Source organism: Macaca nemestrina, chromosome 2 (assembly GCF_043159975.1).
Source record: "Macaca nemestrina isolate mMacNem1 chromosome 2, mMacNem.hap1, whole genome shotgun sequence".
NCBI classification, from domain to species: Eukaryota; Metazoa; Chordata; class Mammalia; order Primates; family Cercopithecidae; genus Macaca; species Macaca nemestrina.
The window spans coordinates 54,985,158-55,004,275 of NC_092126.1; the positions used below are offsets into that span (position 1 = coordinate 54,985,158).

At 38.2% G+C, this 19,118-nt stretch overlaps 1 protein-coding gene and 1 long non-coding RNA gene across 18 annotated transcripts in view; one reads left to right on the forward strand and one right to left on the reverse strand.

Moving 5' to 3' along the window:
• The window catches only part of LOC105499024 (muscleblind like splicing regulator 1), a 219,842-nt gene that overhangs the window by 13,863 nt on the left and 186,861 nt on the right, over nucleotides 1-19,118 (forward strand). For 6 of the 17 annotated variants that reach the window (XM_011771399.3, XM_011771411.3, XM_011771408.3 and 3 more), the window contains exon 1: nucleotides 8,333-8,469. The exons of 3 other annotated variants lie outside the window; for them this stretch is intronic. Coding sequence is in view for 1 of the 14 variants with exons in the window: in XM_071091112.1 (XP_070947213.1) it covers nucleotides 8,990-9,163 (174 nt within the window). In the remaining 13 variants the exon portion in view is untranslated. Of the gene's footprint in view, nucleotides 1-146; nucleotides 1,289-8,331; nucleotides 8,470-8,635; nucleotides 8,795-8,989; nucleotides 9,164-19,118 lie in introns of those variants that run through there. 8 more of the 17 variants (XM_024786810.2, XM_011771416.3, XM_071091110.1 and 5 more) reach the window with 7 other exon arrangements.
• LOC139361897 (uncharacterized) lies at nucleotides 1,615-8,951 on the reverse strand. Its single transcript, XR_011619806.1, has 2 exons — nucleotides 8,815-8,951; nucleotides 1,615-8,449 (listed from the first exon to the last, which is right to left on the reverse strand). It is a non-coding gene; the product is annotated as an uncharacterized lncRNA (long non-coding RNA).

Consider the following 19,118-nt stretch of genomic DNA (forward strand, 5'->3'; position numbering starts at 1 on the left):
TTAGCAAGAGACAGGGTATAGAATTTTAAACAAACAGCAACCTAAGCATTTCAGAATATGTAGGATTCTCCTTTGTGTGATCTTAACTGTTTGTCTTATCTGTTTGTAATCCTATGGACCACTAATGCTTACCTGGTATGAAGTGAAGCATATTTTGGTTGCCGAAGAAGCACCACTTCCAACCATGTGCATGACAAAATGTACCACCTTGCACCACCAGTTTAGCTACCCACAGCTTGTCCTAACTCCCTCATTTCTAGATGCATATGGGCACCAGCCTACCCAAATCTAATTCTATTTGAGACCAAGTTTCCTGCAGATAATTCTGTTTCTATTGAGCCAAATAAACTTTACCTGCCAAAGGAAAAAATGGAACAGGTCAATGGATTGCTACCTATTCTGGGTAATTTCCATTTCCTAAGCTCTAGCTTCCTGCAGAGTTTAGGCAAGAAGCTGGAAACCTTGGCTGCGCTTTGGAATCATCTAAGGGGCTTAAAAAAGATACAGACACTTGGATGCCACTTCCAGAAATTTTGATTTAATTTGTCTGGGTTGCAGCCCGCCTATCCAAAATGTAGTCAGAGTTAAGAACCACCGCCCTAGTTTCAGTCTCCTTATTATGAGCATGGGGTCATAATTACCTCACATACCTCTTGTGATAAGTTCAAGGAGATAATGTGTGACCTTAGAGTCCCTAACACTTCCATTCCTCCTTTGCTTCATGAAAGACAAATGAAAAGGAAGGACGTGGGGTTGGCAAGTCTGGGAAGGTGAGGAGGGGGGATACTTTTGCAGAGTTCTTCCAATGAGCAGTTCATTAGGGTTAACAAGCTATCCTTTGTTAAAGCAAACGCTCTTGAAGGATTAAGCCTCATTCTCGCCTTAGTGTGAATTACTTTAATCAGATAATCTCCCATCACCTAGTTGAGGATTTGTTACTGAAAGCCTAGGGAAGGCAAGGAGAGAGAGTTGCAAGGCCAGTTTGGGATTCACTGAGGCAAGCCAATGAAGCCTCAGCCTCTAGGAAATAAGCTTTCCATAATGACAGCATGAAAAATCTGAACAACAAACTTTCTCCTCATGTTGCTACGACAATATTTGTTAAAAGTGTTTTTCTGATCAAGTCTCTTATCTGTCTAATAGGCTTTCATGACTTTTTCTGACTTTCTTTCTGCCATGAAGCTCTTAAAAAGTGTCGGGTAATTTTACCATTTGCCAGCTGCTTTGGAGTCCGTGAGGAGCACCGCCTTGCCCAGTCCTATCCTCCTTGCCATCTGCTTGGCACATGGTAAGCATGCAGTGTTTGTGGAATTTAACTGAATGGTTTCATTTGCTACAGTCTTTTCCAACTGTGTTTTTTCCCCCACGTCTGTCCCCAACCGCTAGACTATGAACACCTTGCAGAAGACTTAATAACTTCTTCATCCCTAGTGCCAAGCACAGCCGTTGGCACATAGTCAGCCCTCAATGACTATGTGCTAAATGTATTAAGGAGCAATAGCCAGTGCACTGATGCCTAAGTTAAGATATTAAAATTAATTTGTGACTGCGCTGCTCAGTTCCCGTTCTTTTGGACAAGGCAAAGAGGAAAGAAGAGACAAAGAAACAGATATGTGAAACTCCCACCATTTATTAATGGGACAAATGTTGTTCTTATTCAAAGGTCTCTTTAGAACATCTTTTGAGACATGATTTGAAGGTAATTTCAGGAAACTCAGATAGGCAAGAAGGAATAAGAGGAGCTAACAAAAGATCCACGGAGAGAACTCACACAATGGAATGGAGAGAGAGATGTGGAATATCATAGAAACCAAAAGAAAGGAACCTCAAGAATACAATGAATAAGTAGATAGAGATACAGCCAGCATTTAAGAACATCAACCCTGCTATTGGCATTGTCAAAGATTGGTTTGCCTTTAGAAATAAGTTAAGACAATGGCCATATTTTTTCATATTTGTTTTCTATATGGAACAGTGTTACTATGTAGAAATGTTTGGGTTACAGTACATAAAAGAGTTACATCACAATATTTATATTAAAAGCCCTATTAGATACTATTTTTAAAAGACTGCAAGGGAATTCTGGGCTAAATGACAACACAGAATTTTATGAAATGGTAGAAAGTGTTTTACAATATTACGTGTAGTTACATATTATAAGCATAAATAGATAATATGTCAATTTTGATCTTCTGGCTGTATTATATATTTATTTTTATATCTGTTTAATTTATTGAAAGATCACAATTGCATATTTCCTTGTCTCTAATGACAGTCCATAGTAGAAGGTATACATACATCCCAGGTAGAGTGTTTATAAATATATTACACATTAGACAGATGAATTCCAGAGCTTAGGGTACTGGCTGTGAAACACTGTGGGGCAGGAGGCTTGTCCTTGTGTTAGCTGCAAGGCTTTGGTCAAGGGCCAACTTTCCAGCTTCCATTACCTCATGAAAAATTAAGATTACATATAAATGACATGGGGGGTGTCCTTTGTTTTATAAGCTTGTCTCAAAAGATTCAATTTAGAAAATAAATTGCATATATAGTACAATATTAACTATGCTTTTAAAAATGCACGGGAAAAGCCTAGAAGGAAATAAACTGTAATACGAACAGTTTCCTATCTCTGGGAACTGGAAACACCACTGATACAAAAATATTCTACCTTCATTAATTTTGAATTTTCTATATTGTGTTGACACCAAGTAATAAATAAGTCACACACGGACAGGCATACCACATCTCCCTTCCCTCAAGGTATGTTATCTTGAGGATCATGAGTCTTACAGCTTCTCTTCAACACTGAGATGTAAGGTTCTAATGTTTGTTGTACCCCATTGCTGAGGGTCTTCAACCAAATCACATTCTGCTGCTGGGTCCCCAGCCATTTGCTGCCCGTTGCCCTCCTAGACAGAGCCCACTTTTGGTTTGCTCTCATTCCCAGCAGTGGTGCACGTCATGCATTCTGTTCTGAGATTAGACTATCAGCCTTTACACAGCAGTCAAGAGTTATCCAGTTATCTTTGTGAAAACCAAATTTAGATAACGTTCCATCACCCCACCCCGACCCTTGCCTCTAACATAATCAAACATGTCAATGGTTCCCAGTGAGGAAAAGTATCATGGCTGTAGCTTTGCATTTTGAGCGTGATGAATTTGATTGAGATTCATTTTTTCCCTCTTTCTTAACTGTAAGCTCCTTGAGGTTAGGTCGTTTTTGTTCACCATAGGCTCTCTAGCCCTATGGTGAACTCAGGCCTTAGGGCTCTTGCCATGCAGTCCCACTGCTTTGAATGCTCTTTCCCCAGTTATTCCTCACTTCGCTGAGAACCTTGCCTGCATATGACCAGCTCAGTCCTCCATCCTGTTTCACACAACCTCCTCTCCCAAATCCCCCTAACCTGCTTTATTTTATTTCATAGCGCTTATCTCCATCTGAAATTACCTCATTATTTATCTTTTATTTTTTATTTTTGACTTATTTTTTGTTGCTTCTCTCTCCCTAGTAGAATGCAACCCCTTTGAGGGAAGTGATTTATCTGTGTTGTTCATTTCTGGAACCACAGTACCTAGAATAGGAGTTAGCCATGGCTGATGCTCAATAAATGTTTGTGAAATGAATAGAGTCATTGTGTGAAAGGTGTTTTCTCTATGGAAAGAAGAAAGGAGGGATGAAAAAATAGAAAGAATAAAACAAGGAAAAAAGGAAAGAAGGAAGAAACAGAGGAAGGAAGAACTATACTCTTGGAAATCTAATGTAGCACCTCCTCACATTAAACTGGGGGAACTGTTAGGCCTATTTTAGAGCTGCTTCTTGGCCTCATTGTCTTTAAGAAAAAAAAAGACAATGAAAATGAATGGCCTGAGAGAGTCAGAAGACACTGATGTCAGTTCTACTCTGCCATGGTGCCAAGTTCCTTATATAATGCACTCCTCTGGTTTAACAAGGGAACAAGGCCAGATGCTCTCTAACATTCCATTCAATGCTAAAATTCTATAATTTTGAACTTTTAATTTCAAAATGTATTTGCTTACTGTCTCTCTATTGCCAAATCCCAAAATAATGATATTGAATATATAGATTCAACTTTTAGGTAAAATAACTTGAGAAATGCATAATATTTAACTGTTTTAAATTTTACAAACATTTAGTAGCAAAGATACTGATTTTATATATTTTCACATTCATGTGCCATATGTTATACATATATTGTATATTATGTATACATATATGTATATTATATGTATATGTATAACATGTATATATAATATTGTATATATATCAAATATATACATAGTATCTATTAGAATAAATATTTTTATTTTTAAATAGTGAGCACAAAGAAATTGTGTTGTGTACAAAATATATAAAGGTCTTTGAAGATAAACTAAATTCATGTAATTCTTTTTCTCAAGTATATTTATTCAAATATCTGAACAAGTTTGAATTCTACAAAAGGTCTCACCTCTCTCCTCAACCCTGTTGTGAAGTTTAATGTGATACATTTAATGCATCTACTTAAACTTGATTCTCCATACAAGAATGTTTGCAACTTTTGATTGCCTTTTAGAGTCATCTTCTCTTGACTATCTATATTTAAATATTGATTAGGAAGCACAGGACATGAGACTAGGTTCTGGTTTTGACACCATCTTTCAATCAATTATTTTTATCCTGGTATAATAAAAATATCATTTTAAAAGAGTATACCTCCTTGAGATATTTTTATTTAGGTGATTTGTGTGGGTAAGTGTGTGTGTGTGTGTGTGTGTGTGTGTGTGTGTGTCAGGAAAGACAAGTTATATTGCAGAGGCAGTGAGAGCTTACTGAGCTATGAATGCGGTATGCAGAAGAAGTAAGTCACAGTTCACACAGGCACTCACACACTTACATAGTTACCTTAAATATCCCCATTGGACTGAAAAAGATAAATGCTGCCATTATCTTTATCTTTATTATTGGTAAACAAGGAGCTGATATTATCTATAAAAACCATATCCCTTAACTGTATTTCTCTTGAGATTCATTGGTATAATTAAAACTTGAATGGACTGAAATATTTCAGGAACCTGTAGTGAACACTCTTTCCTTTATCTGAAAATGTAGTTTATTTTACCTGAAATTGTTTTCTATAATTTCCCTCTCCACCCACAAATGACCTTCTTTTTATACTCACGGATATACTCACTTATGAACCTGTGGACTATACACTTCACAGAAATAGGAGTAACTATAATGTTCTCCTGGCACTGAGGGGATATCAATGGTATTCTAAATGAGGAACTATTAACTTTTTATTACTATAATGATTTTTTAGTACTTTCCATAGTTTGAAATGTGGTTAGGATGTTACTGGCAGTTGAAAGCTGACACCACGATTTAATAGTTTTAACATATGATCTGGTGTCTGTTACAGTGCTTTAATATTTTAAATATTATCATTCATGTTATGTTATCAATGATAGTAAATTAGGCCAAATCAGTGGTAATGTAGCTTTATATCACAATTTATTTGGACTCATTTTGAGTTATAGATTGACCATTGCTTTATGAGTTTTCTTAGCCATGTTTTTCTCTGTATCTAATGTAAAATAACACGTTTTTCTCTTCTTTTTTATTTACCAGGATGGTTATTCTACTGTTTCTAACATTAAAGGATCATCCTTGTATTTCTTTGTATTCTGTCATGGAGCAAAAAACATGTCTCATCTCAGTTTCAATTTCTCTTTTGCTCCCAGAAGTTCCCCCCTCCTCCAGTGTTGAAGTAGAAACATAATTTCCCCTTTTGCACCATAAACAGGTTCAAAAGTCCTTTGTTTCACCATGTTGCTCCAAACAGCAAATTTTCTAACCCACATGATAAAAGAACACCACAGTTCTAACTTGGAATTCTACAAGGGTTTGAGAACAATTGAAAATAAATTTCTACCACCAGGATTAGTCCTTAGTGGTTTGCAGGCATTCTAAGCAGAGGGGCATGGAAGCCAGCTAGGACACCAACCTGCTAGCAGATGCAAAGGTTGCTCTACTAAGAAGTTAGGCCTTTAATATCATAGACAATGGGAGGCAAAATGAAGACATTAAAAGGCAAGTAGTAAGCAATTCAGTAGGCTAAGCCAGGGATTTGAGAGTCTCCCAAGGCTCCTCCCTTCCTCATTCCCTGCATGAGTCACTTTTCCAGTCTGTCCACACCCATTCACCCCTCCATCCCACACTCTCATTCACCCTCCAAGCTGCCGTCACAGGAACTTTCTGCAATACAAGTCTAGACTCCATCTCTGGCCCTTGCTGCCTAAACTTTTCTAGCTCATTAGTTTTGACAGTAAAGTTGAGACTTGTTAGATTAACACAGACCTACTTTTAGCGTCATCTCCTGCCACTTTCCTGTACTACCCTCCCCTCGCTTCTCATAGAAAGGCTGAGAAGGCTGGCAGGCCCCTTGTGTATACCCTACTCTTTTCATTTTCTTTGAGACAGGGTCTTTTAATGTCACCCAGGCTGGTCTCAAACTCCTGGCCTCAAGCTATCCACCCTCCATGGCCTCCCAAAGTGCTGGGATTACAGGTGTGAGCCACGCCATCCAGCCTGTCCTGCTCTTTTCTTTTCTCCACCTGGACTCTACTCCCTTTTGATATTGCCAACTTCTACACATCTTTCAAGGCACCAGTTAAATGTAAATCCTCCAGGAACCCTTCCTTCACCATCCTCAGAGCCCTCGTGGGATTGCTTCCAACATCATAGCACTTATCCCTTATGCAGAATTAATTGGTTTGTCTCTCACCTAGTAGAGGTGTTATCCTTGAGTGTAGGGACTGTCTTATCCATTCTTGCATCACTGGCATAGTAGGCATTAAATGTAGTTGCTGAATGCTTAGTAAGAGGAATGGAAGTCTTCATAGCTTGGGGTAGTTACTAATGGGCAGATAGAAAGTTCCCATTCCTGTTCTCTGAGAAAGTGTCAGTGTTCTTTTAGTTTGCTAAAACTGTGTGGGTACTTGAGTCCTTTTAAACGATTAACGCTGGGAAGAGGCACCATTTAATTAATTATTTGTTCTGGAAGGGCTCAGTGTACAATTTTAACTCAGTGCTTTGTGGATCTAGCTAAAGGTCAAGAACTCAAGTCGGCTGTTAGTGCCTCTGGAAGGTATTTCTGCACTTTAGCACCTTTCTGATGTTTTTCCTTCACCGCGAGCTGGCCTCACTTTCTTCAACACAACCTAACCTGCAGGAAGAATGTTGTACCATATCCAGCATTTTTGTCCCAAATTGTGTCCCAAACATGGGACAAACGTTTTTCATTAGAATCTTCGTTGCACAAGTTATCCGAATTCCTTACATTCAAAGGAAATCCTGCCCCCAATCTCCAAAACTTCATCACATCACAGACGTTCAGCATTCTTTCCATTCAAAGCGAAGCCAAGTTACATCTTACAGCACCCAGTGAATTATGATGTGGGGCTGTGGTTTATTTGCTCTAGCGACAATATGGCTTACTTGCTGTGGAATATCGCGGTATTTCAGAAAGTAATGTATTATTTTTAAAGAGGGAGCTTTGCTTTCTCTAAATCACATGGTGTAAAGTTGGAAATAGAGTGGCTTGTAAATTACAAATATTATTTACAAAGTAGAAGGAAAGCTGACATATGAGTGTTTGTGCTTGTGTGACAGTTTCACTAAGGATTTCCAAAACTGGACAGGCTGTACAGTGGCAATCTTGAAGATGTTTTTCCCGCCTGTTAGCCCTCCAGGTTCAAAAACTGGTGCATTTTAAGGCGGCAGTCTCACCAGATCGCAGGATTCTAGGCTAATCGGCTTCTAACCTTCAACCTAACCTTGCCGGCTTCCTTGTAAAGCCCGGTGCAAGGGCCTCTTTCAAAACGAACCCACTGGTGTGTCGAGCTAGTCCGTAGAAGTAAGTAGCTGGAGGGCGTCCGGTCTGCACGCCCGCCGCGAGGTTACAATGTTGAACGCATGAGATGGAAGATACCAACGGGAGGCCGAGGGGATCCACGGCGCCCGCGCGGGCTCCAGCTTCCTCCTGCTCTCGGCGCCGCGGGGCAAGCACCCATCACCCGCCCTTGCGGACTCTGTCCGGTTGACAGGCGACCCTGGGGCCCGGGGAAGCGCGGGAGGGCGCCAGCCGAAAGTTGAAGAGCGTTTTCCTCGCCGCCGCGTGCATTAGGAGCTCCACGAGTCCGCCCTGGGCTTCCTGGTGGGGCTGGGCGGGCGGGGGAGGGGCCGCGCAGCAGCAGCGGAAGCCAGACCTCCGCGATAAGAGGCTGCACAGAGACATGCAACAGTCTTTTCACTGCAGCTGAGTGAGTTGTAGCGCCCACAATGCTCCCGTGACAAGGAGCTGACAAGTTCCATTTTCCGTCGCGGGCATCTTGGAATCATGACTCCCACAATGCCTTGGGCATTCGGTCGACAGTCGGGCCGCCTCTGAAAAAAAAATGTGAGAGGTAAGTTTCCATTTTCACAGTTTCCCCGCGCTGGTCCGCCGCGCTTCATTGTTCGGACTCCGGCGGGGCTGCCGGTGGTTGAAGGAGGAAGTGCGAGGAGGTGCTCGCCGGCCGCGGTTCTCCCGGGCAGGGGCGGGCCGCGCGCGGTGGTTGGTTTCGCGTCCCTCAGCACCTCCTGCCCGGGGGAAGGCGGGAGGGTGAGCCGCAGCCGCTCCTGCGCCCTTCCCCGCCGTGGGCTCTGCGGACGCTGTCACGGCGCAGCCGGCGCAGGGCTTGGCAACCCAGCGGGACCCAGGGAGAAACAGTGGGGCGAGAAGAGAAACAGGTGCGTGCAAGTGTACTCACAACTTAATGATCTTTGTCGGGGGAAGGTGCGAGTCCCTCCGAGGCGAACGGCGCGCGGGTCCTCCCGGCGGCTCCCGCATCCCTGGCCCCGGGGCTGCCATCCCGCCCGGTTTTCATCTGGGCCAAATATGTGCACGCAAAGGTTAATTCTCTGCCTGCTACCCATAAATTACGCATGACATGTTTAGCTGGGCTGCCTTATATGGAGAGTGCTGTATTTCAGGCCAGTTTGCCTTTTGCCAAGTTTACAGGGCGGAAGACGCCCTGCAGGAGAGGGCTGCCTCCTCCTTTTCTTCTTCTTCTTTTTTTTCATCGTTTTGCAGTGCGTCACTCAAAAACTGTAAGAAAAGTAAGTATAGAAGCTCTTTGGGTGGAGCCGCAGTTGTTTGATTGAATTGCTTTCATGAAAGGTTGAAAAGAATGAAAAGTAGTTAGTACTTGGGTTCTGGTTTTTAGACAAAAGCAGGACAAATATGTAGCCCCCCCCCACTTTTTTTTTTTTTAAACGGAGCCGGAATCTGTTATTGGTAGTAATGTGTCATGTGAGAATACTTTGATTCGAGAGCCAGTAACACGAGCAGGTATATGGTGGCGCTTATGCCTTCCTCTCGCACAGCACTTTACAACTACAGGGGTGTTGCTACCAGACTAATATTGTGTTCTTAGGGCTCTCTGGGACCGAGAGAGTATGCGGCTGTTGGGATTCTGGGGTGTATTTCCGTGGAGTATGTCCACCCAGGATTAAAATTAAGAAGCTGCCAGAAAGGTTGTTGCCGCTGACTTTACTTTGTGTGCCCACCAGCACAGGCACAAGTCATAGCAGATGGATGGCAAACTCTGCCATATACTCTGAGGAATTTCTTAAATTAATACGCTAGGAGAGAAGTCATAATTAATGCTTTTAGACTTTCGGGCCCTGTGCAACGTGCTTTGAAATACTACACCGGTGGACACTGTGTCCCTTCCTCCTGGGTTTGAACACAGTGTCTGTTTATACACAGAGGGTGTTTAGTACATAAGTATTCTATACCAGCATAAGAGAGCCACTCCACAGTTATCTTTCTGTGTGGGTTCCTAAGTGTGTTGGTGTTTCTCCTTGCTGTTGAGATAAAATATTATCACCCAGACAGAAAATGAAAGTTCAACGACTGTAAAATTTATCCCAGGAAAGTGCAGTTCAATACTTAGACTGTCTTAGATGTAGTTATAGATAGAGGCACTGAATAAGTTATTTTGTAGTCTGAGAATGCACATCGCTGTCATTTGTATCTTGCTTTCTTAAAGTTGGTGACAACTACGGCTCAACTTTTTAGGAAAACCTAATGTTCTAGTTTTTATCTGTTTTGTGTATTTGCATGGGAGTTACTTTATTATTATCATATTGTTAGATCTTCTTTGAAAATGTCGGCATAGGTTTTTTAGTCTTATTAGTTTAACGGGGGGTTTCCTTGCTGAAGACTACAAAAGTTGCCTTTTGTGTTTTAAGAACAGGTTGGGTCAGCAACAGAAAACCTGTTCATCTATAATTATAGTATCACTTAAGACATAATAATCAGATTTCATTATTACTAAGAGACTCAGAAAAACCTCACATATGCCTAGTTTAATTTTTTCCTTATATAACTATGAACAAATTTGTGTGTAGCTATACATCAAGTGTGGTTCTCTGTGCAGTCATGCCAAAGAGAAACTGAAGTGTTACATGGTTTGAGATATTATTGCTTGTGTTTACATTTCCACATTTGAGGCAAAGTTAGACTCCAAGTTGAATTCATTAAATTTTGATTCCAACATTCTGTTCTTCCTTTGGGCACAGAATTCCTATGAAATGAAACACTGGGTTTTGTTCCAGAACAAGAACAGACTAACCCAAAATTTCTCCTGGGAGAAAAAAAGAGTAAAATTATATTTCTCATTGAAAGTTTTATTTCTCATTGAGGAAGGGTGTGCTACTTTATTATATAAAGTGCCTTATCTTCATTATAAGAAAAAAACGCCCCTCCATTTGTCACTGTTGCCATACATTAGGGCTGTATTTGATTGATCTATTTATGGAAACAGAGAATAAATAATCTTGCTGCACCTTCTGGCTTTCTGCTTGGTGTTAGATGTGCAGATTAGAGAACATCTCAGGTATTGCTTAGAAGAAGCTGAAAAGAATAGGTGATTGGGTTTTTAAAATTCTGTAAGCAAAGGCATTAGGGTGGGTGGTAGATATGAGAGTCAAGAGAGTGGAGGAAAGAAGTGAAATAGGTTCATGAAGTGATTGGCTCAAAATAAAATCCCAACAATATGGATCATAGAGAATGTGACATAGGAAGATTTTAAAGTATATGGTCTTTTAGGCCAAAAAGCTTCATATGTTTGGAAATCTAGAATGTGCTGTCCAGTACAGTAGCCACATGCGGCTGTTGAGCACTTGAAATGTGTCTAGTGCAGATTGAGAAGTGTAAAATACTGCTGGGTTTTGAAAACTTTATATGAGGGAAAGAATGTAAAACATCTGATTAATGTTTTTATATTTATGATATGTTTTAATGATAATTTTTGATATATTGGTTCTAATAGAAGATCTTAATAGATTAAACTTCACCTGTTCTCTCTCTCTTTCTTTCATGATGTCTAGAAAACTTAATATAACAAATATGGCTAACATCGTACTTATTTTGGACAGTGTTGTTCTAGGATAAAGCAGAAAAACAATATTCTGGGAGAAAGCTTAAAGAGTTTGCTGGTCAAAACAATCAAATTGGCTCATTTTATTATATGTAGAAATACCTTGTCTTTCTTATCCATTGTAACCAAAATTTGAGAAAACACACCACCTAACATCTATTTTTATTTCCTCAAAGCTGCTATTTAGTTTAGAGATTTGATGGTGAGGTAGTAATAATAGAGAAAGACTTATAATTAGAGAATGAGTCTTAACACCTCTCAAAGGCCAAAATAGAGTATGATTGTTACTTAGGAACATTTTAGAGACACTGTAGTTATCATTGTCCTGAAGTTACAAAACATAAACGAGTCACTAAAATTATTTTAAAATAGAGTTTTTAGTAAATAGCAATTATCTTCAAATACTTAATATGTGTTTTCTTTTACTAGAACTTTCTTTAGAAAATTAAAAAAAAAAAAAAAAAAAACAACAAATCCAAAGTCCTGAGCAGATGTTAATAAAAGATTGCTGAATTCATAAGAATGAAAGATTTTTACTTGCAGATAGGAGGGTATTGTTTTGAATATTAGCAAAGGTAAAAATGTGTTTCTACTGTAACATGGGCTCTGAGGAGTTTCTATACATGGAGACACTGTCTTTATAATTTGAACACATTCTTGAGAAAGCATCTGACTGGTAAACAAAGCACAATGGCATAGGTCCTGGAAACATTCCTTTCAGATATTTTCGTAACTGAAGTACATTTTGCCATTCACAGTGAGTGTTAAGCTGAAAAAAATGTGGTTCTTTTCTAGCCATATAAAGTATGCTTACTATTATTTTCTTGAAGGATGCCAAAAAATGTAAGATGGATGTCGTGGATTCTTTGTGGGGAGGAGTTAGATTGTATACAGGGCCTCAAGAAGAGTTGCCTTTCGGCTTGGTGCCATCTTGAATCTGTCTTCCACTATATGAAGCATAGCTTCCATTAGTGTCAGTGCGTGTGTGGAGGGTGAGGGGAAGAATGATCCCCATTAACTTTGTGTATTGTTTCTGATGAGTCATGGAGCATATTCACTAATGGTTGGAGAATTATTGATTGCAAAGCAGAGGATTCAAGAAGAGCTATTGGCATATGGCATTAACTGTCTCTAAACATATTTTATATTTTTACATTTGAGGTGGGGAAATTGGTTTTTACATAGTGTTTTTCATATTGTAAAAAATAAACATTTATATAAGCATTACAGATATATCATTGAGAAAAAAAAGCAAATACATGGTTATAGCTTTCTATATATTACTAGCTTTTTTTTTTTCATAACAGATCCAGAACACCTCTTTCAGATAATCGTTCATGTTTTTAGAGAGGCATCTGTCTCATCATATGTGCCTATGAAATCTGTAAAAATATGTGTAACACACACCTTGAAATATTTGTGTTAGGAGAATTCGGTCTTACACATTTGGTTCTTTTTCTACTGTTTTTGGTTATGTTCTCTAGGTTACTATGATTAACCTTTGTTAAAACAGTTCAGGAAATATTAATCTTAAAATGAAATATAGCCGTATTGGACCGAGTAGAGAATTGCTTTTCCACAGAGATCAATTATTCCAAAAAAGTGAAGACGTTTCTGAAATAATATGCTCATATGCTCCAAAAGAAAAACCATCATCTCTTTTGACATTCTTTTAGGAAACTGAGAGATGTGTGTTTTATATACAAAAAGAGGTGAATGATAGTTGATAAAGGTATGCAAAATACATACTCCTGTGAAGTATGAACACACAATTTGTATGTAATGCATGCTTGAGCATATAACTTTCCCCAAGACAATGCCAATTTATTCAAATCACCTGAATGTTAAATAATATCATACTATTAAAAAGAATTGTGGTAAATATGAAATCTAAATACCACTGATGATGTCCATGCTGATGTCAACTCCATTCCAGTCCCTCTTTAGCTGAATTCACAAAATGAAGAGATGTCTTTCTCCAAAGTAGTTTTCCAGAAATTTGTATTTGACACTGGATTTTTCCTACATTTTCACTTTTAAAAGTTCAGAAGCTATTAACTAAAAATGAACTTGTTTTAGAGAGCTAAGAAGATTCTAGACTTATGGGGACATAGTTCTATGAAATAAGCATTACATTGCTGACTTGAATATTATTTTATCATATAAAGTTGATTTATAAGTGAATACATATTGTGAAAAAATACCACACTAGGCTTAGTGAAATCTACCAAACTTAATCAAGATAGATACACCTTGTCCTTAAAAAAATAAGAATCTGGTAGGGAAAATAAGAGCTTCGAAAATAACTGTAAAGTAGAAAGTGCCTTTTTAATGAACAGTGGCTGGGTAACATAGTATGAAGGTTCAGATAAGGGAAAGTCTTCAGATGACTCTGACTTCACCCACATACACGTAATAAAGGGAACAGTCCTTAAATGCATAACTAATGAGAACAAAAGGTATTCAGTATTTTTCAGCCTTACCAAAATATTATTCTGTTGAAGCAGTATTAACTCTATTCAGCGATGGTTCCATATTTTCCATACATTTATAGATAACATTCAGATATCAAATTTTCATATATGTTTCAATTCATTTATTTCTTTCTTTTATGTAGGAGAAATATAATGGTTTCCAAATGTCCTATACTAGATTATTGATAGATTTTGTCATTAGTTTTACTATTGAATACCATGAAATATCAGCTGTTGCAGCCACTAAATAGTTACAAACTGTAGGTACTACAGTTTAATAGTCACTGCATGTCATATGCTTGTACTATGCTAAATATAAAGGATGCAAGATGAGGACTTAAGCAGTTCATATTCGTATTTACAGTATTATCAAAGATATTTTCTTGTCTCAGTATTACAATTTACAGCCCATTTTCAGCTTATTGTATCCAAAAATTTCAATCTTATATCCAATAATTTATTTATTAGCATTTGTTGATGACAGTTAAAGTGATGCATTAGCATTTTATTTTTTTCTGTGTTGTTTGATTACAACAGTGACATTTTAGCACTGTTTGTGGATGGATGAAAGAAAGCAGGAGGGTGGTCAAGCTAAGTGACAGATATGAAGAGTTGGAGGACATAGGGCTTTCTGTGGGTAAGAAATTGATGAGAAAAGCTTTATGCCACTGACGAGGCTTACAATTCAGTATTCCCCTACCAAAGGCTCCCTTACTGATGTTTCTGTTTACCAGATCTTGGTTTCAAGATGCCAAGTTCTGAAGAGATACACGAGTTCTTATAAACACTATATCTAAATTTGGTTTGAAAGTCTAATGTTTGACCGGGTGCGGTGGCTCATGCCTGTAATCCCAGCACTTTGGGAAGCCGAGGCGGGTGGATCACGAGGCCAGGAGATTGATACCATCTTGGCCAACATGGTGAAACCCTGTCTCTGCTAAAATACAAAAAATTAGCTGGTGTGGTGGCGCATGCCTGTAATCCCAGCTACTGGGATGCTGAGGCAGGGGAATTAGGGGAATTGCTTGAACTCAGGAGGCGGAGGTTGCAGTGAGCTGAGATCGTGCCACTACACTCCAGTCTGGCAACAGAGCAAGACTCTATCTCAAAAACAAACAAACAAACAAAAAAGACTAATGTTTATACCAGGCAGGTAGAAAAACAAAAATGGACCTCATTGGAGGATACATGAGGTTTCTAAAAGTGGAGCTCCTTTGTAAATGTAGGAAGTGATATCAATATTATTATTATATTAATATACTTATTTTGAAGTAACTAAGTTTTTTTGTTTATTTCTTTAAATAAACGATAGATTTGGGGAAAAACCATTTACTCTTTTCATGCACTAGTTTCTAAATCTGTGACATTGTAAAGGTGTAAATATTTATGAAAATAGTAGAAGTTGCCACTTGCTGTATACTTTTAAATAAGGTATTTCATTTAATCTTTTCTACTGTAAAGTAGTCCTTATGACTTTTATCTTAAAGATCATGACTAGAACAATTTTTTCATTTGCAGAGATATGAGGCTTGTCATTCTGTTTATTCCAGTGCTCATGTTTTTAACCAATTTTTTTGTCTTGCCTCCACTGATGATGTATAAAGAATAGTGATGAGAATATAGCTGTAATGATTACTAACATCTTTGAATACTTTCTATGTGCTAAGCTAAGGTTTATAAATTAATTCGTGTATTCCTCAGAACAACCCTATGAGATAGGTACTGTTAATATCCTGATTTTACAGATAGGGGAACTGAGGCACAGACAAGTCCAATTAATTGTGCAACGGTACTTAATAAGCAGCACAATAAGGACTTGAACCAAGGTAGCCCAGTTTTAGAATCCATGCTCCTGTGTGAAAGAATAAAAACAGATTTTAAAAATACTTATTTTGGATGCTGATAGGAGCTTGATAACATAAATGTTTGGAATACTTTAAAAGACTTGTATTTTCTACAGCATTTGAAGAGACTCCAGAGGAATGGCAGAAACTAAGAGGATAGAGAGGAAAGGCCTGGGTTGAGGGTTGGGAAGCATTTACTAGAGTAGGAAGAAATGAGGAATCAGGTGTTCAAGGGAGATTGATGCTACACTTTTGAGGTCATTGATGACCAGGTAGTGAGTTTAATAATACGTAGCGTGGAACATAAACAGACACTTGGTGTTTAGGGCAGTAACCTTACAGGAGTTGTGTTTTGGTGACATTTTATAGGGGAAGTATAGGAAACATGTAGAATGAAATAGAGATTGTGGTTACACAGAACAGAGATGAAGGACTAGATGAGGGGAATGGCCCTAAAATGAAAAGGAGGACATGTGTGCTGAGAGAAATGTGATAAGGTTAGGCTGCATAGGATGTACCAGCTGACTGGATGTGGATATTAAAGGCAATGGGAGTATTAACACTTAATTTTAAAATACAGCAAGAATTTTAAAAACTTTTAATCAATCAAAAATTCCTTATTTGAGAATTAGGCCAGACGCGGTGGCTCACGCCTGTAATCCCAGCATTTTGGGAGGCTGAGATGGGCGGATCACAAGGTGAGGAGATCGAGACCATCCTGGCTAACACGGTGAAAACCTGTCTCTACTAAAAATGCAAAAAATTAACCGGGCGTGGTGGCGGGCGCCTGTAGTCCCAGCTACTCGGGAGGCTGAGGCAGGAGAATGGCGTGAATCCGGGAGGCGGAGCTTGCAGTGAACCGAGATCGCCCCACTGCACTCCAGCCTGGGAGAGGAGCGAGACTCCATCTCAAAAGAATTATATAAAAATATCAGTAAGTGAAGAGCATTTAAAATTGTATATTATCAGGGATTATAACTTGATTAAATAGAAGATACATGTTAATTTCTTAAAACATTTCATTTCTGTGCCAAACTCTTTTAAAGCACTGGATGGTGACCTATAGGTCACCAAATTGGTAATTTTAAAGTAAACATAATTTCAACGTTAGGCGTATTTTGTTTTTTGCTGAGAAATGTCTCAATGTCAACCAGGCAGTTCTCTTCTCTTATTAAAGTCCATGCTCAGAATGCCTGTGTAACCTATCCTTAGTGATAAACAAGGTGGCAGATAGATACATGATAAAACAAGTTTGCAATGTGCTCAATGTGGCTGACATTTATACTTCTCAGATCTTGCTATTTTAGGGAAGGTATCAGTATAACCAGGGCATTCTTTTTCCTGGAACTAAAAATCCTTAATAATCAGTCACTATTATAAACAGAATGATTTACATACAGGACTCAATAAACAATTGCATTTGGTTAATGGTTATTTGGAGTTAGGAGGGTAGTTATATTTCAAATAGAATAGAAAGCTTTATTGGAATTCTTGCAGATCTTTTTAGTTTGAGGACCTTACAAGCTTTTTACAAATAAATGGTTCAAAATAGTTTAAACAGAAAATATCAGAACATTGATAGATTATGTTTTATTTAATATACAGAGAAAAATTCCCATGAAATCAAGACAGTTTTCAAGAAAAAATATTCTATTTATAAATATTTACAATTTATTAGTTATTTAATTGCCTATGTCCATAAAAATAATACAGAAATTACACTATGTCTTTAAGTATAGCATGTTTCTATAAACTAGAGAATAATGTTGACAGTATTTTATTTGCCTTTGTTAGTATTATATGAAAGCCACACTTATTACGTGCCTTTCTCTATTATTAGACTTTTTTTTCCTATCTAGTTTTTGCTATAAAGATATAGTATGGTGAAAATCTGTTTAGCTATGTCATTAAGATAATGCTTAGGAAATGCTAATTTTTAAGTAACTAAGATTAAGTAGTATTGGACATTCTTTGCCTTCTTTATTATTCTGTCATTGGGCTAATTTTAAATAGACAAATTAATTCCAAATTATTTTGAGCCATTATTTGAACTTCAGTGCTGTAACGTTCAGGGAAAACTGCATTTTCTACCTAGTGGCATTCAGATAAAGGCATTTGGTCTTAGGTACCTCTTCCAAAAGACTTTTAAGAGATTTGATAAACATAGCAAAAGTGAACAACAGATGATACAAGAAAATCTTTGATCCAGGAGTAGAGTTTCTCTGAGGCTTTGCATGACCTTTCCAAAAAATAATTTGAGAAGTTCCTAACAATAGAAAAATATATACTTCAACAGGAAAGACTTTAGAAAAATATACTCAAGTAGAATTCTGCATAATGCTTTCTGGGAGACCACATTTGCTGAAAATTGCCTATGGGAAATGACTTTCTCAGAGCAATATAGTTTTGAGGACTGAGATTTTAAATAAATATTTTATTGGGAGCAATTAATTTAGGGAGAAAACTATTATAATAGCCTGTTCCTCTGTAGTTGATTAAAGTTTACTAAGTGCTGAGGTCTTTTCCCTTAAAACATTACTTTGCCATGTTAACAATCAGGTCATAGAGGAATCAGTTCATCTTTTGTGTTTTGCTAAAATAATCAATTAACAAACATATTCTGAGCACCTTTAAAGTCAGAGGATTGTCATAGGTCACAAGAGGGGGATCGAAAGTATAATTACATAGTGTCTTTCCTTCTTTGACATATAATTGAGTTAGGGAGAAAGACTTGAAAACTTAACAATGCAAGGCACTATACAAGTTAGTACCAAAGGAGGAAACTGAAAGAGGGAAGGAAATGCAAAGAAGGAAGTTTTTGTAGAACTGAATGGCCAGGGAATGGTGTGGGGGAAGAGGGGGCATCTGTCATAGGCCTAAAGATTAAGCACTCTTTTTGGAATATGAAGTGACATAGTAAGAATAAGGTGGAAGTAATGTAATGATGAAAGCTACTGTATTTGAGTGTCTTTTCTATGTGAGGCCTTGCCAGCTTATGTTGTTTTTGGAAAAACATTGAGTAAAGATAAACAACCTGATAGTGATAGTAGACAATGAGCGAATTGGGCCTGTGAGACAGGAATCATCATCCTCTTAGAGGACATAGACTTAGAGAAGTTATCTTACTTGTCTAAATCCACATAGCTGGTGATCAGCCGAACTGAACTGAAACCAGGCCTTTTCATACTTCAAAACCAGCATTCCCCACCCCCATCTCCCCCATCCCATGATTCTGCTGGGAGTGAGTGTGGCATGTTTATGACGTAGTAATTTTAAAACTTCACCCGTGCAACAACTGACATAAGTCAAG